This window comes from Haliaeetus albicilla, chromosome 4, assembly GCF_947461875.1.
Source record: "Haliaeetus albicilla chromosome 4, bHalAlb1.1, whole genome shotgun sequence".
Lineage (NCBI taxonomy): Eukaryota > Metazoa > Chordata > Aves > Accipitriformes > Accipitridae > Haliaeetus > Haliaeetus albicilla.
Genome location: NC_091486.1, coordinates 960,337 through 980,394, shown reverse-complemented (window position 1 = coordinate 980,394; position 20,058 = coordinate 960,337). Strand labels below are relative to the sequence as shown.

The following is a 20,058-nucleotide window of genomic DNA, read 5'->3' as shown; positions in this document are numbered from 1 at the left end:
GATAAAACATAGAGCTCTCTGAAATGGTAATACAACAGCAGTATCACAAATTAAGACCTATATTCGAGAGAGTCCAGCCCTTGGTGCAAAGACAGTTTTCTCTGTATTGATCTGGGAGCTGAAAGAGAGCTAGACAGCTGAAACACATTTAAATTCAGGAGAGGCTAGACATCGAGTTCCCTTTGGCTCACTGAAAAATTCTGTCTTATATTTAAATATGCTTTGTAATAAACTGGAAAACTGCTTTTACCTCACAGCTTTGCCACTGGTTTGGAATATTTGGTCTGAGCTTCTGCTCACAAACTACCCTTCTCATATCTTCTATCGAAGGATCAGAAGGCACAACGTCATAGTAAGGCAACTGGTATTCCTCAGTGATTCCTAGGAAAGATTTATTGGGTAGGTAACACAAAATCCAAAGTAGATTCTCCAGAACAAACTCTAATTGTTTTCACAGTCAGTGAGAGAGAACAGAGGAGCATTTGGGGCCACCTTGAACGACTGCTCCCCAACAGACTTCCACCGCCACACACCGCCAAGAATTGAGAGCGCTTTTGTTCTAGTTAAGAAAAAAGCGGTCTGGATTACGAAATGAAAAGGCCAGAAACCTCACCTCCAACGGAGCACCTTCGGGCTATCTCCCAGTATACTAGCCCAAGAGAGTATATGTCTGCACGCTTGAAGGACTCGAAGATGTTCGTGTTCATTACGTCATCGAGTATCTCGGGAGCCATATACCTTTAAAGCACACAAAGGTCAATTTGCTAAAGGGAGTTCATGCAAAAGACCGCAGCTGCACGCTGGGGCCAGGTAGCAGACAGTCCTACTGGGAAAAAAGGGAAACTCCTTCCGACGGCGATCCCGACCGAAAGCACGAAAGCACGAGCATCAGCCTGGCTGATGAATTTAACGCCGCCACTGCCCACATCCACTCGGGGCACCGGCAGCGATGCCCGGCACACACACAGGGTGACCGATGCGCGACGACGCCTGCGCCTCGGAGCCGCGCTCCGTGTGGGATGGGGAGCTCTGTCCCGGTCCGGGGGCTGGCGACCGCCTTCCGCACCCACCCGGCAGGGATGGGGTGGGCTGGGGTCTGTTGCCAACGCTCGACAAGATGCCAAAAGCAGAGGGGGAAGTCAGGGCTGGAGGGACGGGCCGAGAGAAGCTGTCCCCGCGGGGCGAGCCGGGCCGGCGGTGGGCAGGTCGCCCTCACCCACCTCCTGGTGCCCACCCTGGGGTTCTGGGGAATGTCGATGGTGTTGAGCACCGAGTCGTGCTTCACCGCCAGGCCCAGGTCCGCGATGGCGCAGCTTTCGTTCCTCTTCACCAGGATGTTTTTAGATTTCAGATCTCGGTGCGCGATCGCTGGCTTGCCTGTGCGCAGGAAGGGAAAGCGCTGTCAATTTTGGTAACAGCAGTATGAATTTTAATGTAACGAGCAAGGAAGCAAAAAACAGCTTTATTAAAATTCATTACTGCACCCTGTAAAAAAAAACATTGAACCCTATTTTGTACCAAGTAAAGCTCTGCTAAATGCCATCACATTAAAAAAAAAAAAAAGCCTTGAAGGCATTTTTGTTCCAATACCTGTATTTCAGGAGTAAAACACAAAACAGAAACTGTAAGTTCAGCCTCCAAATTCAGTTAGAAAATCCTTCATTAGTGCTCCCCTTTAGCACAGCTGCTCCCACAGGCATCCACTTAAAGATGTGGAAGGAGGCGCAGACAATTAAAGCGGGAAGATGATATTCCTGTTCTCTCTTTATAGTGTACCACGCACACTTACGCTAATACTGCTTCTTGTGGTATAACAGTTTGTGAAACGCTTTACTGTACCACATCACCCATAAACATTTTTGCCAATACACTGAAGCTCCTTAAAGTATTTGCAGGACGAGCACTTGCCTTGCGTGCCGACGATTTCCATGTGGAGGTGTGCCAGACCGCTGGCCACCGACAGCGCCAGCTTGACCATGCCCTCCACCGTCACCGTGCCTCTGTTCAGGTAGTCGAACAGGGACCCTTGCTCGTGGTACTCGGAGACAAGCCAGAGCTGAGTCCACGTCCCGTTATCTACCCGGAGGAAGCAAGATTATTCAGCTTTATTAAAAAAATTAGCCAGGAAAAGCCTTCCCCGTTTCATGGCCGGCTCAGGCCACAACAAACAGGTTTGCCGGCCACCCCACGGGGAAGGAGCTCAGGACAACGGGGAGGTTCAAAGTGGTATTTCAGATGGGAGCGGGGGCAGCGAGGGCAATTCTGAGGCAGACACCGGGATTTCACGCACGACTCGCAGCGTACCCTTGTTATCGGCAGCAATAAAGCCCAGGATGTTTTCGTGTCTCAGCATAACCGTCTGATAAATTTCTGCCTCCCGAAACCAGGACCGCTCATCTCTGGAGGAGAAGATTTTCACAGCTACATCTTCCCCGCACCATCTTCCACGCCAGACTTCGCCGAATCGGCCTTTTCCTACAATTTCCTGCAGGACAATAGTCCTCGCTATTGTTCTTTGTACAAGCAGAGGTAAACCTGGTTTAAAAAGAAGAGATGGGCATTTGTGAAAGAGTTCAGCAGTGACCTTTAATCCCAAAGCTGGACATTTTCCAGCAAGCTGTACTCATGACTTTGCTTTCAAAGAGTACCAAGGGAAAATCCTCTCCCAACCAAAATCTCCCCAAATCATCCTTTTCAGCGTCACTTGCCAGATGAGCGTACCTCGTGTCTATCACTAGGTACAACAGACGGTCTCAGTCCTGAAGCGAGTTGGGTGCGAGCCCTCTGCGCAGACTGAAGACCAGCGGGTGAGGTTCTGATGGGTGCAGTGAAAGCCTAGCGCCTATTAGTCTGTCTAGGGATACCAGGGAACCCCCCTTCACCGGGAACAAGCTCCGCAGATTCCTTCGAGAGCCACAACAGGAATTACACACCCTTCAGACAAGGGGGCAGGGGACAGAAACAGAAAAGGTCGGAAAAAACTGGCACGTACGCCATGGTCTGCCTGGAAAATAAGCCCAGCTTTGCTATTCTGTTGACGAAGGGAAAAAGACTGCCCGTGACCCACGTGTAAAAAGCCGTGGCAGACTGCAATAACCGTGCGCTGGCAAACGCCAGGGCTGGACCTCAGCCCTGCCAGTCCCCACAGCGGGCATCGCCTGCCGCGCTCTCGGCAGCCTTCGGGGGCTTCAGCCCCCAGCTCCCCATGCTGCGTCCAGCAGCCCTGCCCAAAGGCAGCTCTCCCTTCCCCTCCCACCGCTCTAAGGAAACCACCGCGCAGGTATATCTTCCAGCAAAGCCAGAAGACCTGTATGACACAGGTACCTTTCTTTCCCCAAACTCTATCTCCCCAATCCCAAATAAATTTAAAAAAAAACATAAAAAAACAATGAACATAAAAAAGCAGGCCTGAACTACTACTTAATTTGGTTTGATATGGGCTAGAGTTTGTTTTGCGGTCAATTAGTTGCTCTGTTCTGGCTGAAATTTTCAAAAAGAAAAATAAATTATCATAGCAGTTTCATTTTGTTTTGCTAGCCATAAACCCCTGCCTCGTTTGATTTGATACTGTATTTGTCTGGGACTTAAAACAAAGACTTTTTTTTTTTTTTTTTTTTTAAAATCAAGACAACCGTGCTTTTAACCGAGCAAAATAATCAGCAGGAAAAATTACAGTTTGAAGGTCAGCTTACTCAAATTGATTCAATTTTCCCTCCAGTTTCCTCAACAGAGCCCTCACACCCTGCAGCTGCTACTGCCTTTACATGGGCTTGTCCTGGCTGCCTGTGGCCAACCTCTGCGTCACCTCGAGGCAGAGAGGAGCAAACTCGCTATTAGGCTGAAATCAGAACAAATCACCGCACTGGTGGACATGAGGGTCTGTCTGCCTCTGCTATGGGTCAGCGCAAATAAAGCCCTGTTATTAGCCCAGGGGTGCCTATGAACAGTTAAAACTTCAGGGTAAATAAAGCCAAAGTCTACTCATTATATCTGTGAAAAAACACTAGGGAAGTACAATAAATTAATCCTGAAAGGTATGTAGTTCATGGAAAATAAAGCAAATTAAATTAAGCAACACTTATAAATTTTTCACTTATAAATAAAAGTAAGCATGATTTACATATTTTTTCAAGTAAATAAAAATTCTAGTTACCGAAAGCTGGGCTGTACACACCAGATGTGCCACCAGCCTGATGAGCTGGAATTTTTTAATTCACACCTCATTTTTGCATTTCTTTGATTTAACAAGTTCTCAATAGCAATGGAGGCATCATAGTAGACAGGATATCAGAAATGGGGAAAATATTATAAAGGTTGGCGTTCTGCTCAAAACAAGAATTTTGAGTAACATTATTTTGGCACCACTATAAAAATTACAGGAGTGGCACCGTGACTCATTCAGTTAAATTTAGTACCTTTTATTATCAGCTATGCCACATCAGCCAGCAATGTTTTGTTTCACCAGCTGAAACTGGCTTCTGAATTCACTTTTTAAACTCCTCCATTCAAACAAAGAATCGAACTCTTTGGCAGAAAAAGAGCAAACAAAGCCCTGTTGCCGCTGGAAGGTGCGGCCAAGCGTATCGGCACAAAACCTCCCTTGACGTAAAAGCCGTCGCCGGCATCAGAACCTCTGAGACAAGCCCCCCACCTGCACCCTCTGCCCGGCAGGCAACGTTCACCACCCTACAAGCAAGGTGGGACGTCTGCCTTTGGTTTCAGCATCAAGAAGATCTGCTCCGAAAGCCGGCAGCGAAGCGACCGAGGCGAGGGCGGCGGGCAAGGCAGCGGGGCAGCCCCCACGTACCGGAGCCGGAGCCGGAGGTCGTCATGTCGTAGATGAGATCCTTCAGCGTCTTCCCGGAGTTCACCAGGTTGCACTCGGAGAGGGGCTCCTCCACGTTGGGCTGCTTCGCCCTGCCGCGGGCGCAGCGCCGGCCCTGGCAGGAGCACGCCGCCAGCACCGCCACGAGGGACAGGACGCAGACCGGCACCGCCACCGTCACTGCCAGCACCACGGGTCCCGCGCCGGCTCTGCCGGGAGACTCCGAGGCTTTTGGAAGACACAACAGAGAGCGGGGCGGAGGGAAAAAGACGGTAAGCGAAGGGCTGTGGTGCGACGACCTATTAAGATTTAACGATTTCCCACAGTCGTCCTGCCTGGGACCGGCAGCGGCGAGACAGACCATGTTTCTGTAAGTTACGGCGTCTTCCCCCCCCCACGCCTTCTTTGCAGGTAGCGTGGGCTCAGGTTAGCACCGCAATCCCCACTGAACAACGCCATCTCGGACAGACCGCCCCACCAGCGGTTCCTCAAGGAAACGCCAGCGGAGATGTTCGGCGGCTGGCGGCAGCACAGCTGGAGGCAAGGTGCCGTGCAGACCGTCACCGCGCCTGCCCCCAGGACAGCCCCAGGAAAGCTCCTCAGACCCCCCGGCCCCTCCCCGCAGGGTCCCGTCCGGTTGCGTCTCCTCTTATCTGTTACTAAAACCCACACAGATTTCTCACAGCGCAACGCGCCCCAGCCGCCAGCTTCTCCAGCTAGTGCCACCCCACGTCCCAGTACCGTTCGAGACGGCAAACACCCAAAGAACATGTCCTTGCAGTTGTAGTTCCAAAAATGCAGCACAGACCCTACAGAGAATGCGGTTTTAATCTGTTTGCGCTGGCAAAATGCCATTTGTCTGCAGTTAGCGGATCCCCCGCCTCCCCAGTGCAGAAGATCAAGAGATAGGACCAGCAAGCTCACCGTGGGAGCCCACCCCAGACGTGGCCCAGTGCACAGGGCTGCACCAGCATGCCCACCGCCCCGACAGCCAGCCACTTGGTTCCGCACACAGCGGCACGGGCGGCAGCTCCACACACGGATAATCCGCGTTCAGCGGGAGACACCTTACCGGCTTTACAACCGGTGGGTGCAGTGCCCTTCCCACACTTGAAAGCTGGTGTATGAAGTTCTCAGCACACTGTCCCTGCTGAAAACAAATCCTTGGAAGAAAACATTTCCTAACACTTAACACATACGGGAATACAAAGTTCTAATAAATGAGGCGTTAATAGGATTTCTAAGACAGAACACTTTTGGAATTTGTGTTCGTGAAGCTGTATTTCACAAGGGTCAAGAAATGGGACTGTCCTAGATAATTTTCCATTTTAAAACTATAGGGGTAAAAAACACATCAAGAAGCTATAGGAATACATTACTAAGGTATTTACTTGCACTTGCACACAGACACAAATCCCTTAATGCCCCCAAAATTGTAAATAAGCTTAAAAAAAAAACAAACAAAAGCAACAAAATCCAAAACAATCAACCAACACCACCACCCCCAAATAATAAAACAAAACAGAAACATGACACAGAAAAACCCCCATCAACACTCAGAATCACAAGTATCAAACAGTGGTTCTAAAGGCTACAGAAGATTTAAGAATCGTGACCTCCACACCATGCAAAGTCACCCCTTAGCCGTCCCAGAAAACAAAAAGCCCTTCTCTCCTTTCGGCAAACGCTAAGCGATGTGTACATCGTAATCCAAATTTTGAGAGTAACTGAGATTCCAAGTCACTTCAGTGACTTGGAGTCTCAGAAGCAGCAGCCTGATGGCCCTCAGCATTGACTGTTATTTTCCTCCAGTTAATACCACAATAGAAGTACTGCTTCTTCAAAGGACCTTCTCAAAAGCCATGCACTCCATCCCTCAGAACTGCCAGGAGCAAAGTTAGCTGTGCAAAGTTAACTTGTTCCTTGATCAACAAAGTATGAAACTTTATTGTTCCTAGGCCAGTGCAAACAGTAGCAAAAGGAAAATAATCAGGAAGCTTTGAACAGCAACGACGGAGCCAGCGGGAAGAGAGGCTCAGAAGGGTTTTTGCAGACTGGCACACGAGCTCGGTGCCCTGAACCAGAGCAGCAGTTCTCCCTGCTGCTTGCAGCAGGGACAAGCAGTCCTACCAGCGAATCTTTGCTCCTAGCAGCCAGTGATCTTAAGTGCCTGCAGAGCCTGCAGGGGATGCACACGTCGAACGTCAAGAGGCAGGCAGGGAGCAAGCCGTGGTCCTGGTGGGACATCCTTCACCCGCGCCTCCCACTCGTGCCCATCAGCCTTGCCGTACGTACGCCCGCACCATCTTCTGCCGGAGAGTCATTTCACTTCGGCGCACGGTCTGCCGCCGGGTCGCAGCCGCAGTCCCTTCTCGCAGTGTACGCGCACTGCTGTCCTGTATCCCCCTCCCAGCCCTTCCAGCTCCTTCCTTCTCTTCCCTCTTTCTTCGCAGCTCCCTCCATTCCAAAGCACCACTCTTTCCAGAAGCAAACTTCTTAAAATTCTCCATTTCTCTTCCCTTTTTCTTTACTTTCAAGCCTGTTTCCTTGCAGTCTGGATGTTACAGGTGGCAAACCTGTACAGGCAAAAAAGAGTAAGGGTTACTGTTGGCTATCTGTTTACCTTAAAACTACATACATACCTATGTATATACATAAAACTTTCCAGGATCTCCTGAAACTGGGCAGCAGCTCTAGCAGTACTTCAAATAGGAGAAAAGCCAAGTTTGCCAAGGGCACAATACATTACTTTGCCTAGCTTTTCTTAGCTGCTCCCAAACCAGTTGTACATCACATTGCTGCAGTAACACCTCACCCTGCATTCAGAGAGACTGCACAGGCCATGATTTCAGACTGGCAGCTAACGGAGTAACTGCGTGATGACAACAAGCACAAAGGACTGAGGCATAGAGCAAGGCGAGTAGAGAAATGTGCATTTCCACAAGCACTCTTTTTGTTGCAGGACGTGCTCCTGTCTCACGATAAACCTGAAAGAAAGTACCCATTTTTGAAGGGTTTTTAATATTAAAGCCATATTACTATACTGGCTGTGTCTACATTACTTTGTCATACATTCTGCAAATCTAGGTTCGGTTCCTAGATTTGGCAACAGAATTAGTGAGACAACAATGCGGTTTAAGCTTCTGGGATGTGACAATTTGTAAGTCGCAGTGCACTGTTTGTACACTGTAAACCACTGATACAGGTTTCATAGCAGAATTTTAAGGGGCTCATAAAAAACACTCAGCATATCTTTAAAAAAAGCAACAAAACCATTCTTATCAGAAAAAAATGTCTGCAATTTTAACAGAGAAGTGATCTGATACATTTTTACTGAAAACATAGATGAGCACAATTTGTATCAAAGAACTGCAGAGCAGGCTTTGTGAGAGATCTGCAATGGAACTTAATTTTTAGAGCTATTTCCCTCCCATATGGCATTTTGGGAGCCAGGCAAGCAGCGGGGCAGGCTGGAGAAAGTGGCAGGTCTAGCAGGGTCGGAGTGAGCACAGCAGGCCAGCAAGCTCATTTTGACACTCTGGGGAAAGGAGCAGGAGAAACCTTGGCTGGAGCAGGAGGACGGAGGAGGGAGCACAGAGACAAAGACACTCATAGCCATTCTGGGGATGCAGAGCGAGACATCAGAGCAAAGCAGAGGCAAAACTCAAAGCCTCTCTCACACCCACTCAGGAGGGTGACATCCAGCATCAGGAATACAAACAGATGCCAGCTTTATGACTTATGCAGTGACAGTTGTTCAGAATAAAATCAAGTTCAGTGATGCTTACAGGTCTCCTTTGAGATGCTGCTAAGTTGAGAGAGCTCAAGTGCAGAAGGCAAGCTAGCAGTGAGACTGGAAGCTGAGGTGTCCGGGCCAGTTTGCACGGGGTCTCCACCGAGTTCCTGGCAGATGAAGAGCTCCTGACTGTCTAGAGAAGTTTCTTGGAAGGAGGCAACCAGAAACCTCCTTTGTCATCCTTTAGTCTGCTGGCTGTACCAAGGACAAAGTGCGGATCGAGGCTGGTGGCAACTACTCAAACCCTTTCCAGTTCTTCACAGAGCACACGCAGGAGACTTGAGAAGTACCAGCGCTGTGATTTCTGCTTTCCAGTTGGTTGTAGGCCATCTTCACTCCTGACCCCTTGCAGCACGGTGTCCTGCAGCCAGGACCGCAGCCGTGCCCGCTTCTGGGCTTGCAGACCACGTCCCCTTGGGGATCCTTGGGGCTTCCCACAGCACAAACCACACACAGGAGGAGTGACAAACAGCACGAGTGCAAAACACACGACATGCAAAGTACAAACAGTAATTAAAGGAAACATCACCAGATAAGTGTGGTAATGTTTACAGCAGTTGTGCAATGTTAAACTCTTCGGGAAATAAGAAAATCCCTCATGACTACCTAAAACCATCAAATCAACACCATTAATCATAACATTTTGCAATCTGATTTCGAATGTACTATTCAATGACTTACTAGTCAAGAATAGAAGCTGAAGACATGTTGCCATGTATGAAACAAAAATAGCACATCTGGCAATATTTAGCAATTTCACAATATGATATAGTTATATTCCAAGTTGTGTAAACAAAATAGTACTTTTAGGCAGCAAAAAAAAGGCAGGATTTTTTTTTTTCCTCTTCAATGGAAAAGACATTCTCGCACACAACATCGGCCTTGCTGTTGACATATAATGGGCACCGCAAGACTTCTAAAAGCTGTGAACCATGCATGTTTACGTTCCTAAGCTACTTGCGGAGAAAATTATGTATTCTTTCCAATGTAGTAAGAAAATATATTGCATCTAATGGGAGGCTCTAGTCAGATGTACAGAATACTTTTAAACAATTTCAACAATACACAATTTGGACTAGAGTCTAAAATTAAGTTTCTCCAGCTTCCACCAACTACAGACCCTGTCACCCCTTCCATGACATTCAGAAATCAGCTGAGAAAGGTCTGCTTAAGGATCCAGAAGTTCAAGCAAACCCTTCAGGGATACAGCCACAAGATAAACGGACACATTATCTGAATTGCTATTTCTCCCCCTCCCCTGACCCCAGCCCTGCCTTCTCTTTGCATGGCTATCTTCTTACCAGTCCCTCCAGAGAACACAAGTCTGGGACAGCCAAGAGGGACAAAAGTATGTGAAGTATTTGCAGAACGAGACATCCACAGAGCAGCTATGACAGTCTGGAGCTCTGCCCACAGGGGTTCTGTTGGGGAGAACCTCAGCCCAACTGGGGGATTATCCCAGGAACCGCACTAGCGGTGCAGCACTGAACTGCACCGACGTGAAGAGGAAACAGGTTTGGTGCATCTCACGCAGCTATTGCACCACTACAGCCCACGTTCTGGGTCACAAACAGCTGATGTGTTCAGGCCAGCTGTTACTGGACTGAAGCACTTCTCACACCGACCTACGCAGGTCCCAGCGATCACACCTCCTCCACAGCCCCCTGACCAGGCTCAGACCACCCTAGCAGGCTGGAAGGCACTAGATCCAGATGGAGGTTGCTCACAAGCAGCTCTGCCTCCCCACTTTTTTTTTTTTTTTTTTTTTTTTTTTTTTTTGAGTCCTGACCTTCATCCCAGGCTGGCTGTGCCACAGCAGACAAGCTCATTTTTTTCATTAAAAAAAAAAACCAAAACAGAAAACAACCAGCTAAATCACATTTCTGTTACTACTTTGCAGCAGGGCAGCAACACAAACTGTTAATGTTGGCCGCTGAACTCTAGCAGTGGCTTTCAGAAACCATCACTTAGGAGGAAACAAAGTGGCCACACAGAAGAGAAACAAATACATAAAAGTATTTCCCCTCCTCTTCATTCCCCATTCTCGCTGTTTTTACCCATCACTAACATTTTAGGAGAGTTAGTGAGAAGAATTGTGTTTTGTCTCTTCACTCGTCATCCACACCTTCCTTCTAACACTACTCTTGGACCAAGCATGTGCCGGGAAAACAATGTGAGACCTTTTCATCTTGTTCAATAACAGATGAGCCAAAAATAAAGGAAAGGGAAAGCCAGAGCTTTGCACTGAACCACGGCCCAGCCTGCACATCTCTCTGCCCTTCAGGACCTGAGGAAGCTCTCAAGGTCCATAAACAACTGAAGAGATTTCCCTTACAATTTCATTCAAACACTGCGTTTTATTCAGAAAGTTATTGGTTGAAGGCCAATTTGTCTCATTTTCTGCATTAATAAATGACTTATAAAACTTTTGGTACAGTAGTGTCTGACTTCTTTAATACTAACATATCCCTGTATACTATTCTCCTAGCAGGCCTTTAATGTCTTTAGGCATCTTCAAACAGGTAAATGAAGAGTAATTATTTGTTCATGCAAAACCTACAGACGATATTAAAAAAAAAAACCCAACAGAATACAAGAATCTTGCCCAACAATTAGTCTAATTGGTACCATTCGTCTCTCTTGGCAATATGAACACATTCAAAGGATTTTTGTCTTAGGAGCTCTATTGTATTTGCCCTTCTTGCATCCCAGTGTGTGCCACTGTAGGTGATATGAGGGCCATTTGTGCCTTTGTACAGTTTAGGCAACAGGAATAAAGAGGAGAGCTGGCAAATTACTTATTATACAGTTTGTTAATCCCACTATTAGCTTAATCTTGTTGCATAAAGCCTGCTTTCTCCTCTGACTCATTTTCCATTATGCAAATACAGAACAGAAATCATATGCTTTTTATCTTAAGTTCTAGAGATGCTGCTACGCCAGCAGAGCAAAGAGCCCAAAACAGAGCAGAGAGGAGACCGTTCTTGCTGTGCACTGCCTTTTGCTGGAATGACAGAGGTACTTTTGAAGGAAAAACCCTAAAACCAGAGAATTCTTCGCTGTGCTGAAGTTTCCCACCAACTCATGGATGTGCAGCTGTACACACTGAACGCATCCCCACATTTTTTCCCAGAGAGGCTGACATTTTCTTTAGCCAGCCTCTGAAAGCAGTCTGGTCAGAAAGCCCAGAATCCTGTGACAAATTTACAAACCCACCTGCACCCATCCAGCCTCAATCTTCAGCATCTGTAAAGATGGAGACTTAATATCCAGCATCACTAGGTGTTTTGAGATCAACAGGTTAGAATGAGTAGCAGCATGAACTTTTCTCCACACACCTATAGATGTGCAGACAAAGACACCAGAGCTCAGCACCAGTTTATATCTGGTAACAAAAGTAAAGCATCTGAGCCATCAGGCTCCGGTTCAACAGCTGCTGAGTCACCTAAGGAGGTAATTGAAGCCAACGTCAACTTTGCTGCTTTGGAGAAGGGATGGTAAGCAAGTTCCCCAGCCTGTACTTGCTCTTCCTGGGGCCAAAGACCACCCTCCACCATAACCAAATGTAAGCATCAGGTTACAAGAAGCTCCAATAGTCTACTCCAGGGCTGCAGGTAAAGGTCTGGCATCTCTGAAGGGGCTTGTGGGTGGGGTAAATCCCACTCACAAGTGGGGTGGGGGCAGAGATCACAAGTACTATCTCCCAGATCTCAAATATGGCCTGAAAATCCTACGAGACACAAGTTTACAACTGGAAGAAGTCTTCTAGATCTTATTAGCAACTCCTCAAAACAGCCTGTTACATGCTGAGGTGCACAGAGGCAATTTCTCGTACAGAGAGAGATTCACAGAAAAGGTGCATCGAGGAAGCGGCATGCAGGTCGTTTTCTGCAGCCCTGTTATGATATCCCACTGACAGGGGAAGGTCACCTCCAGTCACCTGCTGGGGCAGAAAGTATCCCAGTTAAAATAGCAGAAACCTGGAAATGAATTCAGGGTAACACAGAAAAACCCTAATTACTGCAAACTAATCCTGCACTTTGAAACTTAGCACCTATTAATGCAAAAGACTGTAACGAAATCCCTGCCAACAACAAGAAGCGTATAAAAAGGCAGATATCCAGGTTGAATCCGTCCTTAAAGATGTGTATTTTCAGACATTGTAAAAAAACCAACTCAAAACAAGAACCACCTCCTCCCACGCAAGGCACAGTAACAAGAGCTGTACTGCTGACTGAGGCACGCAATGCCATCTACAGTTTTACTACGGAAATTCACACACAGGCAGTCACAACAAACAAATTGCTTTCTGCCCTCAGAGATCCTCCGTCGGCAAGTCGTTTTACTGTTTTCCAGTCACTCTTGGTAACATTTACAACACAAGCCCTTGGTAATTAACACAGAGTCGTGCCGAAGCAGGTCGGCATGAAGAAGAGCTGCAGGACAGCCTTGTGTCCCTGGCTGGGTGTAGCTGCAGTAACCAGCAGGGACAATCCTGCCAAAGCTCCGGACAAGGGATGTGCACCACACTGGACCTTCTCAAGGCTTCTCCTCCTCCGTCAGACTCACTCCTGCCTAAAGGCAAGCTTCTCACATCCACATGCTCTACTTTTAAACTAGAATCTGCATAACGGAGAGAGATAGACAGACAGACGTAACTTCCATATCACGATGTCTGTACCAAGTGACAAACTGCATGTATTATTACTCCTTTGAGAGAGGGTGGTGGGAGGTGGTCTGGCTTAAATAACTACCTTGACAAAGCAGGTGTATTTTAAAGACCAGAGAGCCCGTGTGCTAAGTTAAGCACTCGTAAACAGACCCACTGGCTTACTTAATTACCCACCGTGGCTGGCAAGGGACAACCAGCCAACACGAGACGAGCCACACGACGGTGCACAGTGACAGTCCAGAGGAAGAGGTGACACTACAGACGGACCTCTTGACCAAGCAATCCTACCTGGGACCTTGCACCAGCACGGTCCCAGCACAGCAAGTCCCAGCTGTGCAAATCCTGGCCTAGCCCGGGCTCAGCGGTGGGAACAAAAACTTTGACAATACCAGTAAGATAATGGACTAACTGCTAAACCTGTAACTGCCTCCGAGTTTTGTCAGACCAGTTGACAGTTCCAGTGCTGGTCACTTGCTACGGGTGCCTCCACTTTAAATTTCTTGCCCTCAGTCAGAGGCAAACCCAAGATCTAGATTTGGATTTCTGAGTGCCATGTTAAGACTAGAAGTGAAACAAGGAAAAACGCAAGCTGAGCAAGGAATTGCCTAAAAACTCGCTTTGGAAACAGCAATTTCCTAAGCACAGGAATGCACCTACAAAGACAGCCTTGGCAATGGCATTCAAACTGGTTTTCGCCATGGCAGAGCCCGCCGCCGCCAGCACAGCAGGTACGCCTCCGGATCGAAATCTCCCGACGCGAAGGGTGCGGGTGCTGCAGGGATAGCCCGGGACAGCCCCGGCTCCTGCAGCCCAGCTCCCTCACCCTCACAGTCAGCAATGCCCCTTGGAAAGCTTATTTTTACTGGGGCCCAAATGAAGCTTTCCTACAGTTACGCGAATTATGTGAAGAAGGGCTGTCAGAAAAGACCAGCAAACAAATAACATTGGCACTGTTAAATGTTCGACCAACATGAATTCCCCCAAATGTTTAGAGCAAAGGGCTCAGGCTAAAAATTAAGTAAGCCATTTTCTCTGGTACTGAAATATGAAACCAGAGGTTTTGCAACTACCAGTTCAAGCGCTAGGACGACATGCCTCCACTGCTCCTCTATAAATAGCAGTTTTCTCCCAAGATTCCAGCACCCCAACTTGAAAAAAAAAAAAAGCATGGTATTTTATTTCTACATTTCTAGAGCATGACCACTGTTAGCATCTCCCTTCTGTTGTCAGCTGAAGGAAAAATACTTAAATAATCCTCATTCCTGGCCCCATGCAACAGGTGAGATGAGGTATCGGGGTACAGACCTCCCAGGTGTCAGGCTCCTACCTAGGCTGGCTCCTCCAGAGAGGCCAGTGGGAACAGACCTTCCTCTGGCAGCATCCAGCATCTGCCTGTCCGCACCAGGAGATGACGGTCCCCAAGGCTATCGCAGCAACTCCATGGTCTGCCCTCCTGTATCTTACATGATATCGCAAGTCCTTCCAGTAAGAGCCTTTTAAATTCTCTTAAGTACTGTATGATAGCAGCTTAAATGCAAGTTATAATGGTAAATTATGTATTAATTTGCATCTTTCTTACCTGTAACATCTATCACTGCTATAAGTATGTAGAAAGGTATCATCTGATAAAGTAGTACATTTTACAGCTTTCTCAAAAGAGCCTGGATTAAACACAAATCTTGGAAAGAAGAGTCAAATAATTAAACCTAAAACCAGTATAAATGTTTATTTTTAAAAAGCACTGAATCAATTTCATGACACAATTTTGAGTCTGGCAGATTCAAGTACTGCACCAGCTGTGTAATACACAGAGCTCCTGGAAGTACAAATCTTTTTCCTCCCCCTAATTGGGACCAGGAATCTTACAGTTTCTCATCCCTGCTGGGCAAGAATCAATGATACCGATCTAACACCAAAGAAAAGCTGCCTCACAAGGCGCTAAAATGAACTGCAGAACCCCAAAGTTCAAGACAGACTAACAAGATTACCGAAACCGCATCAGCCAAAGACATCCCCCAGCAATGACGTGGTGCCCTTCACTGCTTTCGCCCCCCAGCAGAAGACCCTACATGCCATATAACCCGTATCGACGGAGAGGACACATCTGCCTTCCTGACCACAGTGGAGCTGCAGCAAATCCTTTGCTTCTAACACACAGGTGCACCAACATAATCTGCAGTAATTGCTCATCAATCCAGATCACAAAGACAGGGCACTCGGTGACATGGACTGGCCAAGGGCAACGAGGAGAGCTGGGGGACTGCCCCATCATGGGTCATGCCACACCGCCAACCCAGACACTTGTCTGCCCAAAACCATGGGGTGCACTTCCCATATACAATTCACAGTCAGCACCTACAGCAAACCGCCTTCCTTCCAAACATCTCTAGTGTGAATCCTTACCCGAGCCATCTAAAGCAGGTCTTTCAAATTGTGTGCAGAAATGTTTGAGACTGTAAAACTTCACTAGTGCAAGGTCTTATTTCTTAGTGACGCACCAGTTAACAGCTCTCAGCTCCTCACAGTTGCTAATTCACAGCTGCTATACATTGCTGATCCATGCCCCATGGAAAGTCCCCAGAACATCAGATATCATCTTTCTAACATCTAGACTAATACCAATTCAAATCACAAACTCCCCTAAGATATTCCAGCCCATAAAAATCTGTCAGGTTACAAGTCTGTTTCCTACAGACATTTCCTTTCATCTTCACGGTTAATGCCTCGTGGGCTATCAAAGACAGCATTCCGAGTATCTTTAGGAGATGCAAGAAATTCACTCTTCCCCAAATAGACTTGCAGTTTAGATTTTCCTGTCTGAAACAAGCTGGGAAAAAAGCAGCTAGTCTTTTACAGACAGCCTTTAAAATGCCCATTAGCTGGCTCTCCCGGTCAGGCACTCCGCACAGTATTTCTGCGCTCTCAAGCTATCACCCAAGTGTTTGAACACCATTTTGCACTTGGACGGCACTTACCGACAGGCAGGCGGAGGGTGATGTTGTTGCAGAAGTCGGTGTAGCAGCACTCGGTCTTCGTGATGTTCTTGGAACTGTGGCAGAAGACCTGTGCGTTCAGCTCCGGGAGGGAGACGCAGGACTTGATCACCTCCTCCCGCCCATTGGTCAGCATGACCGAAGCCCAGCAGGCACCCTCCGTCTGGCAGGTGAAGTTGGTGTTCTCGCACAGCTGGCACACGCACTGCAGACCTGAAAAAGAGGTTTTCCACCTTTTGTGAGAAGACCCCGGGAAGACAGATCCCCACAGCAATCGTGCCAGCTCGTCCGGCCGGTTGGCCGAGGCTAGCCGGTTCACCACGAGCCCCCCGTGGGAGCTCCAGCGCAAAGCCCGTCACCCGTGCCGGTGAATGGATTCCTGGGCTGCGGGAAGAAGCCGGTCCCAGGAGGTCCCTGACAGCACCGGTCCCCAGCACCCACGGATGACAAGTTTTTACACCAGGTGGTCCTCGGTCACAGGCAAGTGTTCGGCATCTATCTCGCATGGTGGAGAAGACCGACCGCCCCAAGAAGAAGTTTCTGTGAAAGCTGCCTTTTGGCCTAGGTGGGGAGACGGAGGTTTAAGTCTTCAGGTTTATGTTCTCAGCTCCCACGGACTCAAGACAACACCTCAGAGAACGCTCAGGACAAACACATGGGCACGTGCTCAATTTCGAGATGTATATTTACACACAGCTATGTTCATTATGTGCTGAATTTTAAATAACATCAACAGCCGCTGTTTAGGTAGCTAGGCTGACTTCCCAAAACACGGCCACCCCTCACCTGTGCCAGCCACCCCCCCGGTGCTAGCAATATGCAACGCCTCGCCAGAGCCGACTGGGGTAGAGCAACGAGTCTGCGGAATCGCCAAGATGCAAAGTCCCGGCACACACCTATGCCCTACGGACAGACACAGGCAGTAACTACGGACTTCTCCTCCCCCCGTCTTCTGAGATGATGCACCCTTTTCAGGCACACAAACAGCTGCCCAATTTCTTTTGGTGCAAAAGCCTGATGACTTCTAAACTTTGCATGTTTTTAACCATATCTTCATGTTTTACCAAATCAAATGGAAGGACATTTAATAACTGCTACATTTTCCAGGCTTCATTGATTCTTGGAAGATGAGGGGGAAACCAAAGCCACATCATCTCAGTGAAACACTAGATGTCAACAATAAATTTTTTTGCCTTCCTTGTTTTCTTTACCTGCTTCATAACAAACAATTTTTGCTTGCTTCGTGCCAGGTTTAGGAGCCTGTACTAGCAGTGATATGATAACCAAAACATCTTAACCTTGGGCTGAAAGCAATTTCTACAGAAAACCCTTCCCTAAGTACACTTTATATGATTTTGTTTCTGTAAAAAAACAAAAGAACAAAACCTCATTTTAGAGCACAGAGACTTGATCTCTTCAACTGTTGCCTTAAATAGTTCTTATCCCACCACAGCATCCCCAAACCGCATTCTGTACACCTTCCCGGGTCAGTTATAACTCTGCGAAATTGAACCCTGCTCTATTTACAGGAGCCAGGATATTAAAAAAAAAAAAAGTAATTTTATCCATAAATCCACTTTGTTTCTTTGGGAATTGGACGGGGGAGGCTGTTCCTTTTACTTAAAGATAACAGACATCCAAAAAGTAAAACCATGAGGAGACTAGGATGGCCACCAGGAACAGAAGAGCTTTCTTCCAACCACCAGCTAGCCCCCAACCAGCCAGCATCCTCCAAGAGCTGCCACGTTTCTCTCTCTGATCCCCTTCCCTGATCAAACCGGGACCTAAACCAGCCTCTGCCGTCACCTCAAGCTGACCACCAGTGAAAGGTTTGCATACACGAGAGTGCCCGGGCTCTCGGTGTAGTTTATCGTGTCCCGCAGCCACAGCTGAGGAGGACGGTGCGATGCCCAACGGCTGCGGCAGCACTCGCCATGCGGCAGGAGCAGCAGGGACTCGTCTCAAACAGAGTCTCCGGAGGAGCAGAGAAGTCCTAACAGACGTCAGCACAAATCTGATTTCTGTTTCTGTGACACTATTTGTTTTCCTTACAACAATCTTCATCCTGTGCAACCCTTCTGAAATAACAGCTTGTAGTGTTTATCTGCAGCTCAGGCCCACAACAAACTTCCTTGGCACCATATGTTCGTGTTTATCCTGGATGCAGGGTACGCGAGGAACCACATCACTGTCTGTCTGCGGCGGCTTTCTCTCGGTACAGAGAGTGAGCACAATCAATCACCCAGCAACAGAACAGGTGAATCTCTTCCTTAAAGACATTACCGTAGTCCTAGAAGAGATGCCAGGAGCAAGACTCATCAGATCCAAGAAAGTAAGAGATTTAACAGAAGAAAAACAGACACATCATCCCCAATAATGCAACATAAAAGCATTACTTGAGGAAATGAAAAAAAGACTGTCGCAATTGTCTTCAGTGTTTCAGACACATCATTATGCTGTTTTTCTCCCCCTTCTCATGGCCTAAAAATAAAATGGGAAATGGTCTTTACGACATCATCCACAGTAGATAGCTGACAGTTTTATCCATATTCTGGTATTTTGCAGATTGCTTGAGAGAGGAGCTGATCAAAACTGTCACTGCAAGTCCTGAACTCGGCTCCAAGGGCACCATGAACACAGGGTGAGAAAAGGATGGCTAAGGGGCTCTGTATCCCCACTTTGACCAAGCTAAAACAGCCACTCATTTCCAGAATGAAAGGGCCCTTGCACCACCTCGAGCCTATTTGTAAAGAGAGCCAGCTGGAAGTCACGCTGGCAGACAAGTCTGACGGGTGGCTCGCTTGGCAGGGAAAGCAAGGGGTGCCACTGCTTGAAGATCAGTGTTTTCTACTGTTGTATTCAGAGAGTGGTTTACTCTGCTGGGATGTCCTTTTTCTTTCTACATCACTGATAGAAAAAGTCTAACCCCATTTTTCCTTTTAGTTCTGAGCGTTTTGCTCAAAACCGATTTGTCCAATCTGCTGCCCGCAATCAAAAGTTCACAGACCTATGGAAATCAGCCCTGTTCCCTGCAGAGCTGTTTCTGCAAGAAGCCACTGTGCAAAGAAGAACAAAAAGAAATAAAGTTTTGGAGAAAATTCTCAATACAACCCAACCACATTATTATTGCTTCTGAAAGTGAACGCATTCAGCCACCTGATCACAAGCTGGGAGGACCAGGAACAAGAGCACGTTGAACTCAGTACTTCCACAGAATTTTCATGGACACTAGAAAGTCCTGGAGAGAAGATGGCTCGACAAGCATTCCCTCTTCTCCTTTGGAAATACCGAGCTCACGGAAGTCGTGCGAGGCAGGCACACAAACTTCTGATGGGAACACTACATTCAGTTCGGAAGAGGCGGGAGAGCACATGAAGAAAAAACTTGTCTGCACCCAAAAACACTACATCCTAAAAACCATTTTAATGTATGTTTGTCCTACCACACTTGAACTGTTGTCTTTTTTTCATCGCTCCTTTTCAAAAAGCTGAGAACCACTGCCCCAGCAGGTACAAAGCCTTCAGCTTCTCAAGCCAGCTCCTCCCAGCTGTCCTACTCTGGTCCTGACTCTCACCCCATCCCACTTCTTGTCCCCCCCCCACGTTAGGCAGCTCCAAACTCCCACTGCCACCTAATCCCAGGAGCTCTCCCCAGGAGTGCCCGCAGCTCCCATCCTCTGACCACCTCTGCTCCCAAGGCGGCTCGCACTCCCTCCTTACACCCCGCCAGCTCCCAAAGCCTCACTGACGCATCCTCCCAGTCCACGCGTCTC

General features: G+C 47.7%; 1 protein-coding gene across 5 annotated transcripts in view; it reads right to left on the bottom strand.

The window, feature by feature from the left end:
• The window catches only part of ACVR1C (activin A receptor type 1C), a 39,079-nt gene that overhangs the window by 6,144 nt on the left and 12,877 nt on the right, over positions 1–20,058 (bottom strand). For 3 of the 5 annotated variants that reach the window (XM_069780597.1, XM_069780598.1, XM_069780596.1), the window contains 7 exons: positions 16,269–16,499; positions 4,808–5,053; positions 2,305–2,535; positions 1,909–2,076; positions 1,221–1,377; positions 614–738; positions 251–381 (listed from right to left, as the gene is read on the bottom strand). In XM_069780597.1, the coding sequence (XP_069636698.1) occupies positions 251–381; positions 614–738; positions 1,221–1,377; positions 1,909–2,076; positions 2,305–2,535; positions 4,808–5,053; positions 16,269–16,422 (1,212 nt within the window). In that variant the 5' untranslated portion in view covers positions 16,423–16,499. The remainder of the gene's footprint in view (positions 1–250; positions 382–613; positions 739–1,220; positions 1,378–1,908; positions 2,077–2,304; positions 2,536–4,807; positions 5,054–16,268; positions 16,500–20,058) is intronic. The other 2 variants (XM_069780601.1, XM_069780599.1) reach the window with 2 other exon arrangements.